The 27,370-nt window shown below is 36.0% G+C and overlaps 1 protein-coding gene across 1 annotated transcript in view; it reads right to left on the bottom strand.

Moving 5' to 3' along the window:
* FCHO2 (FCH and mu domain containing endocytic adaptor 2) overlaps positions 1-27,370 on the bottom strand; it is a 148,351-nt gene that overhangs the window by 19,443 nt on the left and 101,538 nt on the right. The window contains exons 13-19 of the mRNA XM_049865445.1: positions 27,137-27,312; positions 25,575-25,586; positions 25,207-25,231; positions 22,844-22,886; positions 21,317-21,408; positions 12,873-12,976; positions 4,413-4,542 (exon numbers count right to left, since the gene is read on the bottom strand). Coding sequence (XP_049721402.1) covers positions 4,413-4,542; positions 12,873-12,976; positions 21,317-21,408; positions 22,844-22,886; positions 25,207-25,231; positions 25,575-25,586; positions 27,137-27,312 — 582 coding nt within the window. The remainder of the gene's footprint in view (positions 1-4,412; positions 4,543-12,872; positions 12,977-21,316; positions 21,409-22,843; positions 22,887-25,206; positions 25,232-25,574; positions 25,587-27,136; positions 27,313-27,370) is intronic.

Genomic DNA, 27,370 nt, shown 5'->3' with positions numbered 1-27,370 from the left:
ACAAATTTTGATTTTCAAAGTTCTCTAGAGCTGGAAAAACTGTTCGGTATTTAAAAATACATGGAAACAAGAACTCCTGCTTCTAGGACATTGGGAAAAACAAAACCCTGCCAAAACGAAACAACTTAAAATTCATGTGAAAATAAAGAACTCAAGAATATGAGAAGTTATTCATAAAATTACAAAAACTACGATCGTCTAACCACTAATATGTGCAAGGTACTTTGCTAAGGAGGCGTGAAAAAAAAAATAAAAAAACTTTGCCTTTTTGAGAACAAGCAGTTTTGCAAAGCAGAAGCATGCTTTGTGAGCAAGGGATGGGCTAGGATAACGAAACCCCAAAAAACCAAACCCACTGCCGTCGAGTCAATTCCGACTCATCGCGACCCTACAGGACAGAGTAGAACTGCCCCATAGAGTTTCCAAGGAGCGCCTGGTGGATATGAACTGCTGACCTCTTGGTTAGCAGCCATAGCACTTAACCATTATGCCAGGATAATGAAAGGATATGAAAACGAGGCTGGAGAGGTGTTTACGATCTAAATCGCAGCATGGAGGACCTCTCTGATCTTATCCTCTTGGCACTAAAAACCAACGAAAACTTTTAAGAGAAACATTATTAGGTTTTTCCACTTGGTAGCATCACTCTGAAAACAGAGCGAGCCTACATTGAAGGGAAAAGTGACTGCAAAGACTCAGCTTTGGATCAGGTGAGAGATGATTAGGTAAAACGTAAGAAAGCAGAAAAAGCAGACTATGAATAAATTCATTGGTTACAACTATGCAAATACATGTTTGTGCATTGGGCAAATGTCATTGTAAGTCTGTATTAGTTCAGTCACTTTTTTTTCTAATATATTGTTCTAAACTATGAGGTTATCAGAAATTCAGGAAAGCAAATTTTCAGAGAAAGATGAAGGCTATAATAATCTTTCTTTACTAAAGCAAATTATATGCAAGTAATAGTTTCCCTTGAATAACCCATCCAAATGAGTATTTCTACACAGTCAAGGGTATTGCTTTGACATTAAAATTAAAAGAAATCTACAAAGTTAATTATTCTTTTGAATGATCTGATTTGGGCACATAACATCAGGATTCTTGAAACAGTTCCCTGTAAGTTGTTATGCCTATGATTAGAAGGAAGCCCTGCTGGCGTAGTGGTTAAGTGCTACAGCTGCAAACCAAAGGGTCAGCAGTTCAAATCCACCAGGCGCTCCTTGGAAACCCTTCTGCTCTGTTCTCTAGGGTCACTATGAGTCAGAATTGACTCGACAGCACTGGGTATGGGTATGATTGGAATACTGTCAAGAGCTGAAAAGTGTTAGAAAGTAGGGGAAAAACTCAAAATCCACTTAACATTTTGGCATATGCCTTTTGTATTTTCTATTTTTGTTTTCCTTTTAAAATTATATGACACATGCATAGTTTAAAAAAATGTACCGACATTTCCCTAAAAAGTCTAAATTTATACTGTATCATCCAAAATAAAATTTTTTTAGAAAAAAATATTCTTTATAAGGATAGTATTCTTTCTAATTTTGGCTTAATTGTTGCATATTTAGACAACCGCATGCTTTGAAAACGCAGAGAGCTTATAAAGTTGAGGTAAGTAAGGGTGTGTACAGGAGTATCTTCCTGTAACAATCAAGACATATTTATGTGGACTTCATTTCAGCTCAGGAGTAAAAAACAGGGTTACTCCTATCTCCTACATCTGCGCCTCTAATTTCAGCTCACTGTATTATGAATTCTTTTTAACTGATTCATTCTTTCTCCTATCTTTCTAATCACTTTTTCTCTGGTTCTCATAGCTTTAGAGCTAAGACTTACTGATACTTCTTAATGTTGAGGAAAGAAGAACAGGGAGATGAAATAAAATGCAAAAATATATTTTTTAAAAAATAACTGGGCATTTGATTCTAACAGATTCGTGCATAACCTCTGAACATAATTAGTATGAAACTGAGATAGTTAAACTTTCAAGTTATTCTTGATTTCCGAGACACCATACATTGCTGGAAAAGGAAAAGGAAGGTCACAAAGTATTTTAGATACACTTTAGGATCATTAGTCAACATATATATTTCCTTCTGATACAATACCTGGTGACGTCTCACAGTGTTTTTCAATTTCAGAGAGTGTCCCAATCAAATTATCATCTTCTATCATATTTAAATAAAACAAAATATTGCAGGAAAAGAAAACATTTTCAAGAAACAAGAAGAATCAAAATTTTAAAACTAAGCAGAAAGCTTAATAAGTATCACAAAGAAAGAGAACTTTTTAGGTAAATTTAAAGAACCTCTGTTGTACAAAATCCACATATACCCTGCCTGCTAGTACCATCACTGTCACCTACTTTTGGTTTTTCTACTGCCAGCTGGCTCAACCTCTGAGCAAATCCGTACCCAGCCAGTCAAAATTAACTTAAAGTTTCTAACACCAACAGAAAACCTTTGAATAATCTAGAGATAATGGAAAAGAACAAAAGCTTACTTGGTTACCTAGACCACCTGCCTTGCCTGATTTCTAGTAGGATCATCTATGTTTTTATGCCTAAAATATAGATTGTGTGAAAACAAAAATTAACGAAACCACACGTACAATGAGAATAAAGTGTTCATTATAACAAATTTAATCTCAACCTACCTGGAGCAAGGCTGAATGAAGAACACCAAAGACACAAGGTAACTATGAGCCCAAGAGACAGAAAGGGCCACATAAATCAAAGACTCCATTAGCCTGAGACCAGAAGAACTAGATGGCGCCCGGCTACCATCGATGCCTGCCCTGACAGGGAACACAACAGAGAACCCCTGAGGGAGCAGGAGAGCAGTAGGATGCAGACCTCAAATTCTCATAAAAAGGCCAGGCTTAATGGTCTCACTGAGACTAGAGGGACCCCGGAGGTCATGGTCCCCTGACCTTCTGTTAGCCCAAGACAGGAACCATTCCCAAGGCCAACTCTTCAGACAGGGGATTGACTGGACTATGGGATAGAAAATGATACTGGTAAAGAGTGAGCTTCTTGGATCAAGTAGAAACATGAGACTATGTGGGGAGCTCCTGTCTGGAGGAGAGATGAGAGGGCAGAGGGGGTCAGAGGCTATCTGAATGGACACAAAAAGAGAGAGTAGAGGGAAGACGTGTGCTGTTTCATTAGGTGGAGAGCAACTGGGCATATACAGCAAGGTGTATATAAATTTTTGTATGAGAGACTGACTTGATTTGTAAACTTTGACTTAAAGCACAATAAAAATTTTTAAAAAAGTAAATTTAAAAAATTTATCAGATATATTCATTTTATATAAAGTTAAAAATAGGAAAAACACTATGTTCACAAAGGTATATAAACTAAGATGGTGATGTCATCTTTAGATATGTAAACCATTTTATGTTTCATTCTAGCCTATGTTACTGACACCATTTTAACAATGGGCATACACATGAGACACATTACTCCCAAGTGAGTTTTGACAAATTAAAATGAAATATAATTCAATGTACTAATTAGGGGAGTGGTTCTCAAACTTAGCATGTATCAGAAGCACCAGGAAGGCTTGTAAAAACAGACTGCTAGCTCCATCCTCACAGTTTATGATTTAAAAGGTCTGCATTTCTAGTAAGTTCTCAGGTGATATAGATGCTGCAGGTCGAAGGACCATACTTTGACTACTACTCAATTAGTGCTCAATTAGTGCAAATCAGTGATTTGCATTATCAAGGACAACCCCATCATACCTAGAATCAGCAGCAATAAGGATAATGAGTTATTATAATTTTAATGAGAAGCTGTTGCTCCAGAAACACAGATGCCTTGTTTAAGTGGTCTTGTGATTTATTATACTAACAATGGAGGAGAAGGGTAATAAGAAACTATATAAGGAATATAAGGGTAGAGGCGATAAGAGAAAAAACTCTTAAGCAAAATCTAGCTATAATAAAAAACTGGGTTTGGTGAGGTTTAGGTTTACATATCTATGCCCAAATAGTCATTTTTAAATATTCATTATTTAGATTCTTACAGGGAAAAAAAAAAAATTCACTGCAAGCACAAAACTCTCTTCTTTCATTCAATCAATTGCTTTTAAAACACTTGTTTTTAAAACACAAACTTTCTTAGGAATGCAATTATCAGTTCACAGGAGAAAGGACTGCATTTTCTTTTGCCTCCAACTGTTTATTTATATTGATCAGCAGTTCATAAATTTGATGATTTAACAGTGCTGCGATTAAAATTCTCCTATCCAAATATAGATTATAAAAGAAAAACGTGGCTAGTTTGATTATGTGTTCCCAAATAAACAACATTTCTAACGTTAAATTCTTCACTCATATATTAAAATAATAATAATCCTGACCAGACTTTGGGTGCTAAATTTCACATGTAATTGATGATAATCACTTACCTACTGTTGGAGTATTGGCCGCACTTAATGAAGCAGATGATGAGATAGAGGAAGAACTTTCTGCCCGGGCTAAAGGTGCGGCAGGAGGTGGGCTGGTGTTAGAAGTTACAGGCGGGCTGAATGGCCTGGGCTTAAAAACAAAAAGTTATTTATCAAAATGCTAAAACCACTCCTCCACTGTCAGGAAAGACTTTGGCTATCAGCTAAGTTTAATTTTAATATACTAAACCAAATTTACTGTGTGACACTCTTATAACTCAAAATCAGAGATACACGGATCTAATCATTTTTGAAATTATACTGGAAGCTGAAAAAAAGGTGATTTAAAAATAATGCTGTGGGGTCTGGGGACCATGGTTTCAGGGGACATCTAAGTCATTTGGCATAATAAAATCTATTAACAAAACATTCTGCATCCCACTTTGAAGAGTGGCGTCTGGGGTCTTAAACGCTAGCAAGCAGCCATCTAAGATGCATCAATTGGTCTCAACCCATCTGGATCAAAGGAGAACGAAGAACACTAAGGACACAAGGTGATTACGAGCCCAAGAGACAGAAAGGGCCAAATGAACCAGCGACTACATCATCCTGAGACCAGAAGAACTAGATGGTGCCTGGCTACAACTGATGACTACCCTGATAGGAAACACAACAGAGAACCCCTGAGGGAGCAGGAAAGCAGTGGGATGCAGACCCCAAATTCTCATAAGACCAGACTTAATGGTCTGATTGAGACTGGAAGGACCCCGGTGGTCATGGCCCCCAGACCTTCTGTTGCCCCAGGACAGGAACCATTCCCGAAGCCAACTCTTCAGACATGGATTGGACTAGACAATGGGTTGGAGAGGGATGGTGGTGAGGAGTGAGCTTCTTGGATTAGGTGGACACTTGAGACTATGTTGGCATCTCCTGCCTGGAGGGGAGATGAGAGGGTGGAGGGGGTTAGAAGCTGGCGAAAAGGACACGAAAAGAGAGAGTGGAGGGAGAGATCAGGCTGTCTCATTAGGGGGAGAGTAATTGGGAGTGTGTAGCAAGGTGTATATGGGTTTTTGCGTGAGAGAGAGACTGACTTGATTTGTAAACTTTCACTTAAAGCACAACAAAAATTATTTAAAAAAAAATGCTGTGAATAGGGTCTTTATGCATAAAATATTTTCTGTATATCAAAATGAAGTTTAATATAGACTCCAAGAAGTTAATTATTAAACAGTATTAAGGCTCTTCATACATACTACCAAACTGCTTCCCAAAAGGATTACTCACTTTATCCTACTGCCTATAAATATAAATGTATGATACCTAAATATAAGAGAATACCTATTTCTCTTGCCAGAATGGACAAGCCTTAGAAGAGGCAAAAATAATTAAAAAACAAAATAAAAACTCAGCTAATTTGATACATAAAAACAGAATTTGCATCTTCTATGAATTGTCTATATTGTCTAACTTAGTTTTATAGAGGTCTTAGTATTCCTGAATATTTAACTAACCCTTTGTTTTATCTGCTCCAAATATTTTCTCCCTAAATATTGCTTGCCCGTTACTTTTAGTGTTCACAAATCTGTCGATATTTTCCTTTGTAATTTCTTGTAATGCTTCCTCATTAAGACAGTGCACCACATACAGACGTTTAAAAAATATCGTAATTCTACAGTCCTCTGTTGTTGTTATCAGGTGCCATCGAGTCAGTTTCAGCTCATAGCGACTGTATGCACAACAGAACAAAACACTGCCCGGTCCTGTGTCATCCTTACAACCCGTGTTATGCATGAGCCCGTTGTTCCGGCCACTGTGTCAATCTACCTCATTGAGGGTCTTCCTCTTTTCCACTGACACTGTACTTTGCCAAGCATGATGTCCTTCTCTAGAGACTGATCCCTCCTGATAACACGTCCAAAGTACTTAAGACGCGGTCTTGCCATCCTTGCTTCTCAGGAACATTTTGGTTGTACTTCTTCCAAGACAGATGTGTTCGTTCTCTCGGCAGTCCATGGTATATTCAATATCCTTCGCCAACGCCACAATTCAAAGGTGTCAATTCTTCTTCGGTCTTCCTTATTCATTGTCCAGCTTTCACACGCATATGATGTGATTGAAAACACCATGGCTCGGGTCAGGCGCACCTTGGTCTTCAAAGCGACATCTTTGCTTTTCAACACTTTAAAGCGGTCCTTTGAAGCAGATTTGCCTAATGCAATGCATCTTTTCAATTCTTGACTGCTGCTTCCATGGGTGTTGATCGTGGATCCAGGTAAAATGAAATCTTGACCACTTCAATCTTTTCTCTGTTTATCATGATGTGGCTTATTGGTCCAGTTGTGAGAATTTTTGTTTTATGTTGAAGTGTAATCCATACTGAAGACTGGCCTTTGATCTTCACCAGTGTTTCAAGTCCTCTTCACTTTCAGCAAGCAAGGTTGTGTCATCTGCATAACACAGGCTGTTAATGAGTCTTCCTCCAGTCCTGATGCCCCGTTCTTCTTCACATAGTCCAGCTTCTCAGATTATTTGCTCAGCATACAGGCTGAATAGGTATGGTAAAAGGATACAACCCTGACGAACGCCTTTCCTGACTTTAAACCAATCGGTATCCCCTTGTTCTGTTGGAACAGCTGCCTCTTGATCTATGTACAGGTTCCTCATGAGCACCATTAAGTGTTCTGGAATTTCCATTCTTTGCCATGTTATCCATCATTTGTTATGATCCACACAGCTGAATGCTTTTGCATAGTCAATAAAACACAGGTAAACATCCTTCTGGCATTCTCTGCTTTCAGCCAGGATCCATCTGACATCAGCAATGATATCCCTGGTTCCCTGTCCTCTTCTGAAACCGGCCTGAATTTCTGCCAGTTCCCTGTAGATATACTGCTGCCCCTGCTTCTGAATGATCTTCAGAAAATTTTGCTTGAATGTGATATTAATGATATTGTCTGATAACTTCCACATTCGGATAGACCACCTTTCTTGGGAATAGGCATAAATATGGATCTTTTCCAGTCAGTTGACCAGGAAGCTGTTTTCCATATCTCTTGGTATAGGCAAGTGAGCACTTCCTGTGCTGCATTCATTTGTTGAAACATCTCAATTGATATTCCATCAATTCCTGGAGCCTTGTTTTTCGCCAATGCCTTCAGTGCAGCTTGGACTTCTTCCTTCAGTACCATCGGTTCCTGAACATATGCTAGCTCTTGAAATGGTTGACCGTCAACTAATTTTTTTTTGGTATAATGACTCTGTGTATCCCTTCCATCTTCTTTTGATATTTCCTGCGTTGTTTAATATTTTCCCCATAGAATCCTTCACTATTGAAACTCAAGGCTTGAATTTTTTCTTCAGTTCTTTCAGCTTGTGAAACGCCAAGCGTATTCTTCTCTTTTGGTTTTCTATCTCCAGCTCTTTGCACACGTCATTATAATACTTTGTATTCTCGAGCTGCCCTTTGAAATCTTCTGTTCAGTTCTTTTACTTCATCATTTCTTTCTTTTGCTTTAGCTTCTCGATGTTCAGGAGCAAGTTTTGCAGTCTCCTCTGACATCCATCTTGGTCTTTTCTTTCCTTCCTGACTTTTCAATGACCTCTTGCTTTCGTCATGTATGATGTTCTTGATGTCATTCCATAACTCATCTGGTCTTCGGTCATTAATGTTCAATGTGTCAAACCTATTCTTGAGATGGTCTCTAAATTCAGGTGGGATATACTCAAGGTCATATTTTGGCTCTTGTGGATTTGCTCTGATATTCTTCAGTTTCAGCTTGAACTTGCATATGAGCAATTGATGGTCTGTTCCACAGTCAGCCCTTAGCCTTGTTCTGACTTACGATATTGAGCTTTTCCATTGTCTCTTTCCACAGATGTAGCTGATTTGGTTACTGTGTGTTTCATCTGGCGAGGTCCATGTGTATAGTCACCGTTTATGTTGGTGAAAAAAGGTATTTGCAATGAAGAAGTCACTGGTCTCCCAAACTTCTATCATTCAATCTCCAGCACTGTTTCTATCACCAAGGCCGTATTTTCCAACTACTGATCCTTCTTCTTTGTTTCCAACTTTCACATTCCAATCACCAGTAATTATCAATGCATCTTGACTGCATGTTCGATCAATTTCAGACTGCAGCAGCTGATAAAAATCTTCTATTTCTTCATCTTTGGCCTTAGTGGTTGATGCCTAAATTTGAATAATAGTCATATTAATTGGTCTTCCTTGTAGGCGTATGGATATTATCCTATCACTGATAGGGTTGTACTTCAGGATAGATCTTGAAATGTTCTTTTTGATGATGAATGCAACAGCATTCCTCTTGAAGTTGTCATTACCAGCATAGTAGACTATATGATTGTCCAATTCAAAATGGCCAATACCAGTCCATTTCAGCTCACTAATGCCTAGGATATCGATGTTCATGCATTCCATTTCATTTCTGATGATTTCCAATTTTCCTAGATTCATACTTCGTACATTCCAGGTTCCTTTTTTTTTTATTATTATTAATGGGTGTTTGCAGCTGTTTCTTCTCATTTTGAGTCGTGCCACATCAGCAAATGAAGGTCCTGAAAGCTTTACTCCATCCACATCATTAAGGTTGACTCTACTTTGAGGAGGCAGCTCTTCTCCAGTCATTTTTTGAATTCCTTCCAACCAGGGGGGCTCATCTTCCAGCACTACATCAGACAATGTTCTGCTGCTATTCACAAAGTTTTCACTGGCTAATTCTTTTCAGAAGTCAACTGTCGGGTCCTTTTTCCTAGTCTGTCTTAGTCTGAAAGCTCAGCTGAATCTTGTCCTCTATGGGTGACCCTGCTGGTATCTGAATACCCATGGCATAGCTTCCAGCACCACAGCAACACGGAAGCCCCCACAGTACGACAAACTAACAAACATGTGGGGGACAGTCTCCTAGTTAAACATAAGACAAATATGAAAAACATAACTCTGGTTCATTTGTCTTTTACTTTGGTGCATAGGTTTTTTTTTCCCTTTCAAATTCCTAAATGTTCAAATAAATACATTAACAACACTTTCTGAGGTGTCCTACTTTTTAAAATTAGGCATACTTAGCTTAATTTAAAAAATAACAATCTTCTTATACTTTTAAAAGTATTAAGCAAATATAACAAATATTTATTTAGTGCCTATTATGTATCAGGCCCCGATCGAGGTACTAGAGGCCAAAGAGTGAACAAGAGAGACACTGTTGCTGTCCACACTTATTTGAAGAGCATGAAAAAAGGCAAAAACAAAACTCTATAAGCATTCGCATATGAAAACCACTCTATCCTTCACTGTATGACTATAAGCTTATTTTTAATTAGATAATATGCCTACTCCTCACCTATCGACTGTCTCATAAACTAACATTTTGCATTTACAACACTAAAAAAATCTACTTGACTATTTTGCTCATTAATGATGTTCGTCTCACAGTAATGAATGCTAAGGTGCGAGGTGAGAGAAATGCTGGCTGTGATGGTTGAAGTTATGTGCCAGCTTGGTTGGGCCATGATTCTATGTGGTCTGGCAGTTATGTTATGATGTAATGATCTTCTATTTTGTGATGTGATGTGGTCCATCCTCCATTTTTGTGTAATGACCTGGCCTTTGAAACCTAACCATGTTGATAAGTGAGGAGTGGGTGTACTACATATAGTGTTTTGCAATTTGCAACCCCTCTCCATATTTAACTATCGTTTAGCTATTTTTCCTAAGAATGGCTCTTTGTTGACTCATCATTATGCAGCTATGCAGGCAGATGAAGGTAGTGCAGGGCATGAGACTAAATAGATAGTGAACTGATCAGCTCATTTGAAGCTTCCATGCTTAGAAAAAGTCCTGAGATCAGCTACTGTGGGGGACTTTTTCTCCTTATGGCCAATGCAATGTGGCTGCATTTTTACAGTGCATTTTACAATTTTTTTAGAAAAAGGTTAAAAAAAACCAAAAACAAAAATACTGTCCAGCACAGTAGCTGTCAGCCACGTGGCTGAGCACTTGAAATATGGCTAAGTCCAAATGGAGATGAACTGTAAATACAAAATACATACACTGAATTTTGGAGATTCAGCACACACAAAAAGTAAAATATCTCATTAAGAATTTTTATATTGATTACATGTTAAAATAATATTATTTTGATTACTGGGCAAAATAACTCATTAAAATTCATTTCAGTTTTTTTAATGTGGTTACTAGAAATTTTTAGATTATTTATGTTGCTTGCATTATATTTCTGTTGTACATCACTGCTTTAAAACAGTGCTTCTCAAACATAAGCATGTATTAGAATCACTTAGAGGGTGTGTTAAAACAAAATTGCTGGGTCTCTGCCCACAATTTCTGATTTGTATGGGCTGGAGCCAGAAAAACTGAATTTCTACCAAGTTCCCTGGTGATGCTAATGCTGCTGGTCGAAGGATCACATTTTGAGAACCACTGATCGAGAACAATGAGGGGTTCTCTGCAAGGGGAGGAGGGTGTTTAAAGACTCTGTTAAGTGGCTAGTGAAAGCTATGAGCCCTCTCTCCAGAAAAGTGCACATATAAGCATGCAAAGAAAAAGGCATCCCAACATACAATTAGAATTAAAACCAGCACAACCTTTTTGATGGGCAATTGTCAAGTGTCTTAAAAAATGTGTATACTCTGTAGTTCATGAATTTCACTTTTAAAATTTTTTCTACTAAGGAAATGACAAATGTCTACAAAGAAGCATAAGGGTATTCATTAAGACATTGTTTATAATAGTAAAAATTTGGGACTAAGCTAAATGTCAAACAAATTTCTGAAACGAATGAATATCAGAAATTTAATTCTGGCAACAGTGTAGAAGATGGAGTAGTTTAACAATTACTTTGCAGTGAACAATTCTCTAAGTATTTACATATATTAACTCATTTAAGTCTCACAACACCCATTAAGTATTATTCCCATGAGGAAACTGAGACTCCAAATAAATAACTTGCCCAAGGTTGCTCAGCAACTGAATGGCTAATAAGCCTGTGCTTTTAACCCCTACATTTTACTGGCTCTGGATAAATATTTATGCGTTAAAAATTATGAAAGCATATATGTAAAAATGTTAACAGTGGTTATCTTTGCAAGGTCAAATTTAGAGGAATTTATTTTCTCTCTGTATTTTCTGTTTTCCAAACTTTACATGATCATGCATTGCTTTTGTAATCAGGAAAAAACAGTTTCTTAGATGTAGTAATTTTTACATTATTTAAATAATAACCATCTCCTCGGCAGCTTGCCCCTCATCTTTCACTTCACTTCCACTAAGTCTGTTCACTGGGATATAAATGGGTAAAAAAAAAAGGATGACACCATTTCAACATCTGATGTTCAGAAGCCTTTTCATTCATTCACTGAACATTTCCTAACTATGTACTATGTGACAGGCATTATATAAAGTACTGAGGATATGAAATTGGCTAAGACATAGTCCAGTAAGGGGAACACACACACGAAAGTATATATAATGTGATATGTGCACTAAGAGAAATATGAGCAAAGCGTTACAAAAATAAGGAAGAGAATGATTAGATCCATCGGGGGAGAAATGATGGGATAATCCGAGAAGGCTTTACCTAGGTGGGAACATTTACCTGGGTCTTGAAGAGAGATGTCAGAGTGCTACATAGAAAAAGGAAGAACATTTTAGATAGAAGGAACAGAATAAGAAGATATGATGTGTTTGGAGAACACTGGAGAGTTCCAAGTGGCTGGAGCATAGGTTGCAAAGAGGAGAAAGTTGGGCAGTTAATCTGTAATGTAGATCCCTGAGGCAACTTTATGAAGAGCCTTATAGATTCAGCTAACATTCAACCACAGAGATTATGGGGAACAATTTGTGATGCATATCAAAAGAAAAAAAAATAAGATTAAGTTTGACTTATAGAAATTTAATATTTAATTCTGGCAACAGTGTAGAAGATGGAGCAAAGCAGAACAGATTGGAAGCAAGAACACTGGTTTGGGAGGGACTTACTTTGAATTATACATTTTCTTTCATCATCTGATGACTTCTGAAGACCGATGCTTTTTTTTTTTTCCTAACAAAGTTACTTAACTTGTGTGAGCTCTAGTTTCCTCATGCATAAAATAAACAAAGCTGGTCTAGGACCCTCCTGGCAGTATCCTTCTGAGGCCTAAGAACAAGCCACCCTTTCTTCCTTAATATTTGACTTAAGGAGAATTATATGAAAGTTGCTTCTTCACTGTGAAGCAATGGGTCCTAAATGGTATTTCTGTAATGTGGCAACCTGAGGAAATCTCCTCCCTCCTGAACAACATCCTGCTCCATAGGTATGATCACTGTAGTAATATGGGAGAGTGAAGGCAGTACTTGTCGGGAAAAATTTTCTATAGTAACTCGAGGAGAAAACTTACAGCATTTAACTGAGAAGGGGCATATAGAAAATTATCATTTGCATTAAAAAAAAAAAAAACCTGAGTACATACTATTTCATTAATCCCACTGAGTTTGCCTGAAGTAAGCTTTGGTCTGGAAGCAGGCCTTGGAGGTGGGACAATGGTGCCTACAGAAAGAGGAGTTGTAGGCCTGGCTGGTGGGGGGAAAAAGAGAATTTGAAGAAAATCATTAGTATGTAACAATGCTTATACAAAGACATTCTATTACAGAGAAATTGTTAGGATTCAAAGTTTACTTTTCAGGAGATTTTTTTGTTTTTAAATGTTATTATAGGTATTTGTTGAAATATTGGGAATCTATCAAATCTATCTAATACGCTTTGTTTGAAGTTACCTGAAAAAAACTGTTAACCTTTTAATAAAACTGATAAACATAATGTAAATTTTATTCCTGTTTCAATCATTTGTACATATAAAAAATTAAATCTGATAAATTAGCTGATAAATTTAAGGCCTAAGGCCTTTGGTCTATGGCCAATGCATTTACTTTACAGACAGTAATGCGAGATCAAGCCCTTGAAGCAATGCCTTCAGAATAACAGAGTGCTAAATACAAACACTTACCTTAATTAAACTTGTTAATCTGACTTTTAAGTTGAACTGCGTGGAAACATTTTTTTGGATAATCAAAAGCATTAAAACAAACTCTTATTAGTTTATTTAAAATATTCCCCCAAATTAATACAATTAATTTTTGGTAAGTGCTCAAAATATCAGCTTAACTTTTCCCAAGTCCTATACAAATTTAGTGTCCACTGTTTTTCGACGCCATCTGGGTTTTCACAATTTTACACATTAGGAATACTAATCTCACTAGTCCTAACTAAATATAATTCTTACTACAGTAGAAATAACCAAATGAAAATCAAGTGTACAACATCACAAATATATTAGCATAATCAAAGAATGAAGTGAAATAAATTTAAATCCTCTTTAAATAAGTTAATCAGAATGATTTTCAAATCCCTCTGATCCATTCCAAAATATGGGACTATAACTAGAGACTGAAAAATATAATATGGATGGAAAGAAACATATTCATCAAGTTCTGTAAGTCTGCAGATACTCAAAAATATATGAATGGGCCTAAGTAGAAACATGTGGAAACAAACAGTGAAGCTGAGGGCCCCTTGGATCATCGATAGAGGAATGGAGGTATGATAGGAAGGAGTATGGAGGTGGTAGGATGAGAACTAAAGGAGAGGTTAATCACATAGGAGTAAAAGTAAATGTGTGCTGGGTGGGTGGGGAGTCAATTAGAAAGTCTATCATATGAGGGAATAAAAGATGCAAGTACAGTTCAAGTGGCTTGAAGAAAATGGTAAAAAGCTCATAACATATCAAGTAGATTCTAAGGCTGCTGCCTTCTTTCAGTCAGCACCAGTTCTCTCATTCTGCATTCATACTTTAAGCTGTACGCTGGAAGAAATGTGCACCAACCTGAGGACCATAACACTTCCCTGTGCTACGATATGTCTGCTTTAAAAATATGTTTACTGCCAGTGAAACCAGCACTGACCTGTACTCTGAAGTTACTTTTAGCCTGTGAGGCATTTACACCTGGAGCTGGCCTATCCTCATGGCATTTAAGTTGACTCAAACCAAGGTTGGTAGAAGTGTTATATTTAGCTCCTTCAAACAAACCAGAATTTTTTGAGGGAAAGCTAATCTTCATTACATCTGCATATCAATTAGCCACTGAAGCAGTGGCTCTGGAGGAAATGACTACAACTATTATATTCTTACTAGTGTCCTAATTCTGTACCGATTTTTGGTGGTGGCGGTGGTAGGAGATAACCGCTAAGAAGCATCAATGAAATGCAATATCTCAAGAAATATGAAGTGACTTATAAAGTATAAAAACATGGGCGATAAGGGCAGGTGTATATATGCCCTCTGACATTGCTTAAGAGGAAAAGACAACACATGTCTGCCATGCCATTCTTTATCTGAACAAAGGCAGAGAGTCTCAGTTATCTAGCTATAATAGAAATACCACAAAGTGGACGGCTTTAACAAACAAATTTATTTTCTCAGTTTAGAAGGCTAAAAGTACAAATTCAGGGCACTGGCTCTAGGGGAAGGCATTCTCTCTCCAACGGCTCCAGTGGAAGGTCCTTAACTCTCCTGAGCTTCTACTCCTGGGCAATCTTCATGTGGCTTGGCATGTCTCTTATCTCTCCTTCTCTAGATTGCTTGTTGAATCTCTTTAACATCTCAAAAGAGACTGGCTCAAGATACACCCTAGGCCAATCCTGTCTCATTAACATAACAAAGACATCCCATTCCTAAATGGAATTCTAATCATAGGCATAGAGGTTAAAATGTACAACACATATTGTAAGGGGACACAGTTCAATCCATAATATCCTACCCTTTGGCCTTGAAAATTCATGTCTTTCCATATGCAAAACACATTCACCCCATCACATCATCCCAAAAGTCTTAAATCAACTCTACACCTGAAATCTCATTGTCTGAATCATCTAAATCAAATATGGGTGAGACTTTGGGTGTATCATATCCTGGGACAAACTTCTTCTTTATGAACCTGTGAAATCTAGAATACAAGTTATCTGCTTCCAAAGTACAATGGTAGAACAGGCACAAGGTAGACATTTCCATTAAGAAAAAGAAGAGGTAATGGGCACCAATACCAGTGCCGTCGAGTCGATTCCGACTCATAGCAACCCTATAGGACAGAGTAGAACTGCCCCACAGAGTTTCCAAGGAGCGCCTGGTGGATTCGAACTGGCAACCCTTTGGTTAGCAGCTGTAGCACTTAACCACTACCCCACCAGGGTTTCCAAACTAAGCAAGTCCAAAACCCAGCAGAACAAATTTTGGTTTTCTCAAGGCTTAAAAATAATCCTCTGTTCTCTGAGACCCCGAGACCATCTGGGCCATAGCCCCAGACTCCAGGTGTTGGCCACGCTCTCTAGATTCTGGGTACAGTACCCTCAGCCCTAGGCTTCAGCTCTGCCTTCTAGGCCCCCTGGGATGGCAACTCTGCTCCTTCAGTTTTGGGTTGCCCTATTCTCCTAGTCTATCTGAGTGGCAATCCCACCACCTTAGTCCCAGCAGGCCCCATCCTTCTGCCTTTTGGGCATGGCAGCCCTGCCCGCTCAGGTTTGGGTGGTGGCCTCACCCCCCTGGTATACCTTAATGACAGCCCCACTCTCCAGAACTAAGTTGGCGAAGATCTGACTCTTTGACACCTAGAACACTGTGGCTCCACCCTTTGAAACCAACAAGGCCCTGTTTCCCATGCTCCTTCCTACAGTTCTGCTGATCTCCAAGCTGCTCCAGAGGTCCTTTTCTTTTCTTGGAGGACAACAGATATAGCTCCTTTGGCCTGTTTGCTGCCAGTAGAATTCCAAGAGGCAAACAGTGCTCTTTCCATTCGTTCTTTCTCTGTTCCCTTCAGTCTAAGGTGATGGGTTTTCTGCTGTGGTAGTTGATTAGATCCATCAATCACAGGCTTAATCTCTTTAACGAAAGATTGTGTAGCTACGTCCTTGGTGAACATTCTAGGACAAAACGTCCTTAGTTTGTACAACAGAATTTTCCAAATTTTTAAGTTCCGGTTTCATTTTGCACAGTTCATTTTTTAAGTCCATCTCTTTCCTCTTGCAATTTACTATAAGCGGCAAGGAGAAAATCACATGACTCCTTTACAATCTTGCTTAGAAATCTCATCAGCAGATACCCAAGTTCATTCTGTTGTTGGTGCCATATGTATTCTTTAAGACAACAGAGAATTTCTCTATAGCTCTCCTCCCCTCCTTCTGAGCCCTCACCAGAACTGCCTTTGACATCTATAATTCTATCAAGAGTCTCTTTGAGGCAATCTAGGCTTTTACTGTTCCCAACACCAAACCAAACCCATTGCCATCGAGTCTGTTCTAACTCATACAATCCAGAGATTGTATTGTAAAACTGGCAATAACTTCAGGACAAAGTAGAATTGCCCTATAGGGTTTCCAAGGAGTGGCTGGTGGATTTGAACCGCTGACTTTTTTGTTAGCAGCTAAGCTCTTAACCACTACACCACCAGGGCTCCCTTTTACTATTAGGCACCAAATATGTTAAGCTGGGTTCTTTAGAGCAGTAAAACCAGTGAAGTGTGTATATGTATTTATATAAAAACCTGTTGCCGTCGAGTCAATTCCAACTCACAGCAACCTATAGGACTGAGTAGAACTGCCCCATAGGGCTTCCAAGGAATGGCTGGTAGATTCGAAATGCCGACCTTTTCGTTAGCAGCCAAGCTCTTAACCACTGTGCCAAAATATACAGATTTATTTCAAGGAAACAGCTCACACAGTTGTGGAGGCTGGCAAGTCCTAAAACCGTGGGGTCAAATCTCAGGCTAGAGGCTTCTACTGACTCACGTGGTTGCAGGGGCTGATGAACCCAAAATCGGCAGGTCAGACAGTAGGCTGCTGGCTCACATACCAAGAACCAGAGGTCACAGGATGACAAGCTAGATGCAGGATCCAGAAAGGGCAAGCTTTGCCAGAACATCCATATATTGGATGCAGGCCACACCCCCAAGGAAATTCCCCTTTCAAGTGACTGGTTGCTCACATCAGATCACAAAATGGAGGATGATTATATAATATCCCCCAAACCACTGGAAAATCATGGCCTAGTCAAGTTGACACATAAACCTTAACCATCACACAGAGACGAATCTAGAATTCAGGAGCAACGACAATAATGCAGAAGAATTATCAGCAGCACTGATAGCTTCTTCAGTCAGTAATTTTTCAGGACATGTAATATTATTGCACAGGTCACTTTGATCCTCAGAGATGCAGTTGTTGGAAGATCTCCAATCCAAAGCATCAGGTAACCTGAAGGTATTGCCAGTTTTACAATACAATCTCTGGAATGCCTTCTGAGCCGCATTGGAGTTACCAACTATAACAAGTTCATCAGTAAGGGAAATCCAGTGACTTTGCAGCCATGAAGCAAAAAGAAACTTATCTGTGCTCCTGGTGATGTTGTTATAGCAGGATAGCATAAACAGTTAGTGGAAAAGTCTGATCTGGTTCTAAGTAAAGATTCAATTATTACACACCCAGTTAAATAAGTGGGAAAGGAAGAGGAGTTCCTATTTTGCTCTTTAAGGATAGCTGAAGGAGTTGAAAACTAGAATCAACAGGAAAATTCCAGAACTGAAATATAAATGATTCTCTTGGTTCAGTGTAATGTTATTTTTATTACTCAAAACCAGAAAAATTTAATAAATACATGGAACAAGATCATGAGCTCAAACTTCATATTAACTGAGGAAAGCAAGAATGAGCATAAGAAATTTAAAATACATATGAATAAAACTGAAGGTCCAAAAGTACATAAAACCAGAATTATTTCTGTTTTCCCAGAGGAACAAGGGTAACAGTTTGTATAAGTTCTAAAAAGATGAGAACGTGCAAAGTGATAATTCTGTGCATACATGGTACTCAAAAAAGTTCCTTACTGGCTAGTGATGAAACTTAACTATTGTCACAGGAAGTAAGTTAGACTAAATCAGTACTCCAGTTAATATAAAAAACAGCCAAATATTTTTCAAAAGATAATTTTTAAGGGTTTTTTTGCAGAACACAAGAGCACTTTTAATCCTTGGGCAGGGAAGAAAATAAGTCTAGTAAGTTTTATCAAAGGGGAGAGAGGTATGAGATATTTATGTTAAATAAAAAGGTACATGTTTCAAAAATTGATTAGAAATACTAGCTACATAGTAGAAAAGGAAACTAAATCACTTCTCTGCAAAGCTCTAAACATCCTCTTTAAACATACAACACACTGGGAAACTTAACACATCAGTTATTATAAAAGTACAAAATCGCTTTTATCTGACAGCTATTAACTGATTGGTTAGAATTATTTTCTTAGACTGCTTTCTAATAATTTAACTGAGTTCAGTCACTGATGAATGAAGTTTTTGAAAGAGGCAAAGGAGGGTAGGGAATAATCTAACAACTGTGACCTTGCTAAAATGAAAATGGGTACCTGAGTAGAGGATTTTAAGATGGGGGAGGAGTGCACTGCATTGCACTGGAAAAAGAGGTGGCACAAAATTTAAGACAAAATGTCTGTTTCACAATTTCACTTAGGTCCAGTCCTGCAAAACTAGATAGTATCAATAATGTAATGCTGTTTGATCAATAATCATATTCTTTTCAAGTGAACACTTAATTACTAATATTTTTGAAGGGCAAAATAATTTATAACATTATTTTTCAGAATATATGGGGAGGTTTAAAAATCCATACTGAAGTGAATTTTAAAACTAGCAAAAGCTTAACAAATGTTTTAACATCTCCTAGTTGCTAAACATCAAATGACTACTGAATGAAAATACCATTTTTTTACCTGAAGTGAAGGTGATATGGGTGAAACATTCTTTAGACAGGTAACAAGAGGAAGATAGAGAAGTTTTTTGAAAAGCAAAAGACTGTGCTAAAGGAAATAGTAATAAACAAAGCACAGAATTATGAAGAAATTTCTATATAATCCAAGCCTCTGTGATACCAATTTAAAATATTTATTAATGATTTGAATAATTTATAAAAGGATATTAATAAAGTTTAAAAATACTATTTAGAACCCTCTTCATGTGAAATACAAAACACCATGTGACATCTTTCTAAACAAAAATGAGACCTTAGCAGTTTCAGGTTTTCCTGTACTATTACTTCCCTCATACAGTTTATTTGTAAGGTTAGTTTTATAAAACTTGTTGTTGTTAGCTACCATTAAGACAGCCCCCAACTCATGGCAACCCTAAGCACAATGGGATCAGACCACTGTGATCCATAGGATTTTTACTGGATGATTTTTTGGAAGTAGGTCACCAGGCCTTTCTTCCTAATCTGTGAGTTTGGAAGCTCTGCTGAAACCCCTTTAGCATTACAGCAACAAACAAGCCTCCACTGACAGATGGGTGGTGGCTGTGCTTAAGGCGTATTGGCTGGGAACTAAACCCAGATCCCCTACGTGGAAGGTGAGAATTCTACTACTGAACCACCACTTCCCCCTTTATAAAACTAAATAGTAACAAATGCCCACTGAGAAAGCTATACTGTCACTTCAGAAAATGTTCAACTATCTACTGACCTGTTTCTTGCTGTTTTCAAGTATTAAGTACAGATTGCCCTCCCTTCAAAATTTCAAATTATTTAGGGTTAAAGTTGCCTGTAGTCCATTTACAATTTATTTTAAAATATTTTAGTCTCTAAAGAGTCTATTAAATATTAGTATTTATTTTATTATTAACAGTAAAATGTTTCAACATGGCTTATTTTTTGTTAATCTGCCAGGATGTAATGCATATAGAACAAAAATCTTAGAATTAGCAAAATTCAAATGAGAGTATTGGCTCCATCATTGCCTAGCTATATGATCTTGGAGAAGTTATTTATCCTCTCTGAACGTCGGAGTATTCATTTATAAAATGGAGACAATAATTAAGGATGTCATGCAGCTGTCAATGAGATAAAATTAAATAGAATGTATACAGTTCCTAGCAGAGTAACACAGTAGGAACTCAAGAGATATAATTCCTGCCCCCCAACCCCCGCCACAATTTTAACAGTTCCATAACCCCAAATACCGTATGGCAATTCTGAAACTCCACAGAAGAGAAGGTTGTTAAAGATCAGTTTAAAGATATTTTATTTTCTTGTTCTGAAGAAGCAGGGGCTTTATTAAACATGCATTTTGATGTCTGCTTTGATTTTTGGTTAATGGTGAATTTTATATTTTGAAGAAAAGAGAAAGTTAGCTAATACATTCTTGCCAAAGCAACTAAAAACCACCAAGTTCTTTCATACATTGCTTAGAAAGCACTAAAGCCTTTCTGGAAAACAGTTTAGCAACAGTATCAATGGACATATTCTGTGACCCATCAATTTTATACTGATAAATTAGTATACAGATAAGACATAAGTAAAAAATTTATAATCTCCATGAGTGTTCATGATATTAAAAAATTAGATACAACTTGAATGTCCATCAGGAAAGAACTGGGTACATTAATGCACATCTAGGCAGTTGAATTCTCTACAATGAAAAAAAAAATGTAGATATTGGTATGGAATGATGCTTAGAAATAAATACATAAATGAAAAAAAAAACCCTGGTGTTTGATAAATGTTTACTGTTTAAACCATAGGGTCTATAAGGTAATACCATCAGACAAGTTAATAAAATTTTGATTGTTAAGTACAACATATAAGTGGTGAATAACTATTAAAAAAACCCACTGCCATCGAGTCAATTCTGACTCATAGCGACCGTATAGGACAGAGTAGAACTGCCCGATAAGAGTTTCCAAGGAGCGCCTGGCGGACTATTAGCAATTCCAAAATTGAAAAACATTTTTAATTAACTATTGTATTCCTCAGTTAAAAACAACAACGAAAAATATATCTATATATACAAACACACACATATATATTTACCTGACGATGATGAAGTTAGTGAAGCTGAAGATGATGAATCAAGAGATGGTAAAAACAGCGGGTCCCAAGCAAGTAAATCACTGTTCCCTTTCCTATCACAACATTTAAAAAATAAGAATTTTAACAAAAGAATATTTTATTAGTTCAAAATCTAGTCACTTACCTTTATTCCACAGGAGGAATTAAAACAGCTCAATAAACATGATTAAAAAGATGGATACTCTTCTAGTGGCGTATGAAGAAACTTAACAGATTTAATAAACCAATATTAAGTGCTACAAGCCAAATCTACAATAACATTATAGAAATTGGTAGCGGAGAATCAGGAAGACTAATCCTCACTGATCACACCTTGTTATATTCTAATAATCTAAGGGAATGTCAGAATAGGAGTAATGATTTCAGCTTTTCAATGAAGAACAGCAGCACAGAGCCTTAAAAAAAAAAAAAAAAAGAGCTCCTCAAAGACACACAACTACAACAGTCTCAGGTTGGCTGATTTCACAGCCTGGCACCCAGTCTTGGATAGAACATTTCTTAAATGATGTAAAACTGGGTAGAAGTTTTTATAAGGCTACACTTATTTTCAAAGATGAAGAAAAATGGTAAAAGATGTATTTTTTTTTACTACTTTTAAAGTACAAAACGGTGGTTTAGATAAATTAACGTATCCAACTTCCATTACTTAAAAACAAATATTTTAAGAAATCTTAAATCACAGACCCACTATAATGAAAATGTTACAATGATCCATAAACACATACCTAGGATCTGGACATGCTTTGAGGAAGCATACTACACTTTGTACAATAAAATATAACATTACAATTGCATAAATGATTCCTAAAAACTAAGTTTTTAAACATTAAATAACTTATCTTTAAAAATGATTAATCAAATGAATACCAACAGTGTCCTCAATTAGTACTAGCTTCAAAACTATCAAATAATCTTAAACTATCTATTTAATTAAACCTACTTTCACTCATGCTTAAAAAAAAAAAATTAACTCAAAGGTATCATTATTCTTACTGATACATAAAGATGTGAAAAAGGGCCCACGCAACACTGGCTTAAATATTTTCTTTTTAAGAAAAGCTGGTAACATGCCTTCTAGCCCTCTCCTTTTTCCACTTAATTGAGACACTTTCTCATTTTGAACACTCATGACATACACAGTCCATTTTACAAGGTCACAGCTAAAGTTGAAGCAAAAAAGGAGAAAATTTCCACGAGAATAACCAGTTGAAACAGACATGTATGAACTTGGGATATCATCATTTATTTAGAAGCAGTTAGGATATTAAGGTCAATTACAGTTGAATGGATTTTTAAAAATTAGTGTAAAAAGAAATATTGTCAAGTGAGAAATAATTTAAAACACCAAAAAACTCTACTGTGGCATTTCACTGCTTAGCAAAGGGAATGATTAGCAATACTCTACTGGAACTGAAACTGCAGAGGTAATAGAAACACTCTAGAAAACCGGACAAAAGGAGGATATTTAAAATTTAACATGGAACTTACTCATTGGATGGAGCAGGTAGCTTTGATTTTGTTAACTCTTCACCTAGTTAAGAAATTATATTATGAAAAAAATTCATAATTTGAGTAATAAGATATTTTAATATAAAAAGAAACAATACACATAAAAATTTTTGGAATTGCTAATATAGACAACTGTGAAGAAAAGCAAAGTAAGCTTTTAACAAGTTTTCTATCGTGCTTAAGAATATTGAAATAATGGCTGAATTTCTGCTAAATCTTGATTTCTTCTAACATCTTTGGTAAGAAATTACTTAAGTCAACTAAACTATAATATTCATTAAAATAAAGTTGTTCAGAAGAGAGAAAACAGGTTATAAACTTTAAAACTTAGAAGAAATGTTTAAATATTTATATAAATTTGACTCAAGAATTTTTACTGACATGAATTATGAAAACATTTTTCAAATTCTAAGAATATTACTAGTGATTATTATATTTATCAAAATTAGTTATAAACTCCTAAAGGAGGTCTTCTTTTGGAAAATTAAAAATTCTATACCAAACTAGAGCAACAGTCACTTTATAAGGCAGTTTGTTTTGCTGCTTTTTTCTTAAATTTTGTGGTAAAATATATATATTAAAGCATTTGCCATTTCAACCATTTTAACATGTACAATTCAGTGACATTAATTACATGCACCGTGTGCAACCATCACCACTATTCATTTTCAATTTTTTTTAATCACTGTTAACAGAAATTCAGTATCCCTTAAGCAATAATTCCCCATTTCCCCCTCCCCATAGCCCATGGTAATACTAATAAACTTTGATCTCTATGCATTTGCCTATTCCAGACATTTTATATAAATGGAATCCTACAATATTTGTCCTTTTGTGCCTGACATTTCACTTAAAATGTTTCTAAGACTCATTCATGTTGTAGCACGTATCAAGACTTCATTTCTCTTTACAGCAGAAAAATATTCCATTGTATATACAGACCACATTTCGTTTATCTATTCATCTGTGATGGACACTTGGACTGTTTTCACCTTTTGGCTACTTGAATAATGCTGCAATGAACATCAGCATAGAAGCATCTGTTTCGAATTCTTGCTTTCAAGTCTTTTGGGTATATACCTAGGAGTGGAATTGCTGGGTCTATGAGTCAGAATCGACTCGATGGCACTGGGGTGGTGGGGATGTTAATTCTATGTTTAAATTTTTGAGGAACTGCCAGTTTTCCACAGTGGCTCCACCATTTTACATTAACACCAGCAACGGATGAGTGTTCCAATTTCTCCACACCCTCCCCAACATTTGTTACTTTCCATTTTTCTGATAACAACTATCCTAATGGGGGGTGAAGTGATATTTCACTGTGATTTTCATTTGCATTTCCTTAATGACTAATGACGTTGTGCCTCTTTTCATGTGCTCTCTGGCCATTTGTATATCTTCTTTGGTGAAATGTCTATTCAAGTACTTTGCCCATTTTTTAACTGTGATTTTTTGTTTTTGCTGTTGAGTAGGAGTTCTTTATACATTCTGTATATTATAACCTTGTCGAATATACGGTTCCAAATATTTTCTTCCATTCAGTAGGTTGTCTCTTCATGTTTTGCTACCTTTTGCATATGTAAAGTGAATTACTTCATAAGCAATTAGTAAATGGGAATGGTATCAGTAATGTGGAAGTCTTGTTGGCTCATAAGCAATTTTCTCTGTATCTTACTGTTTCCCATCACCAAATAGCTGACAAAAATGCAAAGTATACCAATATGAGTAAATGCAGCAAACCATGAAGGAACACTACACTGTACACAATGCCCATTCACACCACAGTCTTCCTTTTGGCTAAGTTTGGCCCTTTGTTCTGCCTTAGAGTCCTAATTGTGCTATTCTCCTCCATCTTTGTGCATTTTGTCCACATCTCCATAACTCAGCTGCCTCTTTTTATCTGCATGTTCCTCACATCCCCTACCATCAAAATATTTTTACCATTTCTTTTTTAAAGGTAAAATTGTTTAATTTTGGCACTTATGAATTTAAGAAGTCTTTTTAATTGTGCTAGAATTATTAGGGTTGATGTTATAGCTTTTATTAAATGTTCTATTTACATAATTGCATAGGTTTTAAGTGAGCTGCCTCAACCCTATTTTTCCAACAAGCTTTGTTATTTTTAATGCATGATTCACATAATAAAGTTTAAAGCATGTCTATTAATATACAATAAAAAAATATAACTGTCTTCTGTTTTAAATAAGCATCCTTCTAGTCTGTCTTTTAAGATTCATAATGAAAAAGACCATTTATTTCTACAGCTACAAAGACTGAAAGATTAACAAATTGTCTAATAAATTCAATAGACATAAAACAACCAACTTAAATGTCAAACTTACTAGATGAGTTCCGATTCATCTGCACCTAAAACAGAAATTCAAAAACTAAGTGCTGTTAAACAAATAATTTAATTTGACAATAAATTCTGGTAAAAAATACGTTAATACCAGGAACCTAATTTTTAGGTTGTTTTTACTATACTTACATAAAAAGATGCATAGGAATAACTGAATAGTTTTTGTTTTAAAGTAAGAAATAATCATATATGTAAATTTAATATCCAGTGTTTTAAAACAGTCACATCTACAAAAGATACCGTGACTTGCTAACTTAAATAATTTAACATAAATATTTTGAAAACCAATGTTCAAATATTACAAAGATTTTTGAAAAGTCGACAGGTAAAAACATAAAGTCTTATACTTACTGGGCTGTGTCTCTAGTAGTACATGGAAGAAAAAACAAAAACAATGCTCAGTTTAGAATTTAAAATATGGAATTTTCCTGCTCTAATAATTTTTCTATTCCCTTCTGAATCATACCTCAAATATATACAACTTCAAACATATACATACTGGGGGGAAAAAAAAACTTAAGCTAGATGAGCAATAAGCAAACTGGGCAACAAAGTATACTAAAAAAATCCTCTTTTCAAATCCAATATTAACTATTAAATTTTTTTTTTAATTTTATTCATTTTCTGAGCATGAAATTAATATGTTTTCATTAAAAAAAAAAAAAATTAGAGAAGACAGAACCCGTACCCATTGCCATCGAGTAGATTCCAACTGATAGCAATCCTACAGGACAGAGTAGAACTGCCCTATAGGGTTTCTAAGGAGTGCCTGGTGGATTCAAACTGCCAACCTTTTGGTTAGCAGCTGTAGCTCTTAACCACTGTACCACCAAGATTTCCGAAGTCAGAAGAGCACAAATTTCGAATCATCCATGATCATACTACCCAGAGATAAACGTTTTACATTTATTCCATATTCCTCTAGTGTTTTATTATATATCTTTTTTTAAACTACTTATGATCTTTCACAATAATTTTTTAATGGTTTCACAACTTCCTGTTTCATATGTCTACACCATAACTTAAGCAACTCTCGTTATAATCCAACATTAATCTTAATGTTAAATAGTAATGGTACAATAAAATCTTACTCCAGAAATCTGTGCTTTTGGTGAAAAAAACTGTTTAAATATTAAAAACTCTAAAGTGTATGATTGGGAGAAAAATACTGTTTCCAAACAAATACATAGAGACTGTTTAAAAAAATATAATTAAACAACGATATGAAACTAAGTTTATTCTCTACATATTATCAAGAAAAGGTTGAATATCGTTATGATAATCCTCTATAGAGATACCTGATTTTCATTCTAAGAAACGCTTTTTATCTCACAGTTTAACATTTCTGAATTTAGACTATATCATCATCCATGGAAAAATTTATTATGGTAAGTTTTTTTCCTCCCTCAAAAGCTATGCAGTGTAGTATTTCTGAATTGAGGAATTAGCCACTATCACTAAGAATTCTTATCTTTGCCTTTTCTTTTATGAGAAGGCTGGAAAAAGAAATGCTATACTGATACAAAAAGATAAAAAGATATAATTTAATCTTTAAATTCACTTTTATAGAATTCCCTGTTTCATAATGTTCACAAAACATGGAAGAAAAACTTTAAAATTTCATGAGGAAAAGATTTACGCTGCCAGTTCACAAAATTCTGCCAGAGGAGTAAGGCACTATTTATAAAATGCCAACAAATGGCAGCAATAATGAATTCTCCAGATTTTCGCTTGCTTGTTAAACACTTTCAAAACAAGCCAAACTAAGCCAAACTCACAAATTCATTTTCCTATATAAAAATTATACACTAAACATCTCCTTATTTCTATTAACCTGATACAGCATAAAGAGGCAAATAAATAAATGAAGGCTTCTACATAAAGGGTACGAACTTGCTCATTTTACTACTTACAGATATTGCTGGGGAGAGCGTTATGTTCCCTATAGATACTTTTAATTCATCCAAAGAAGCCATTGTGTGATGTGAATTATTTGGATGCATAGGTTTGATTTCTATCCGATACTTCTTTGGTTCTTCATCTTCAGAATCAGAGTCACTAGATGAGTAGAAATGGTTCTCTTTGGTATGTGAGTATCAGTTAAGGAATTTCATTTTTAAATGAACTTAAAGCATAACCAGTTTTTT

Source organism: Elephas maximus, chromosome 2 (assembly GCF_024166365.1).
Source record: "Elephas maximus indicus isolate mEleMax1 chromosome 2, mEleMax1 primary haplotype, whole genome shotgun sequence".
Taxonomy (NCBI): Eukaryota; Metazoa; Chordata; class Mammalia; order Proboscidea; family Elephantidae; genus Elephas; species Elephas maximus.
Note: the sequence above shows the minus strand (reverse complement) of the source record. Positions and strands in the feature narration are given on the sequence as shown.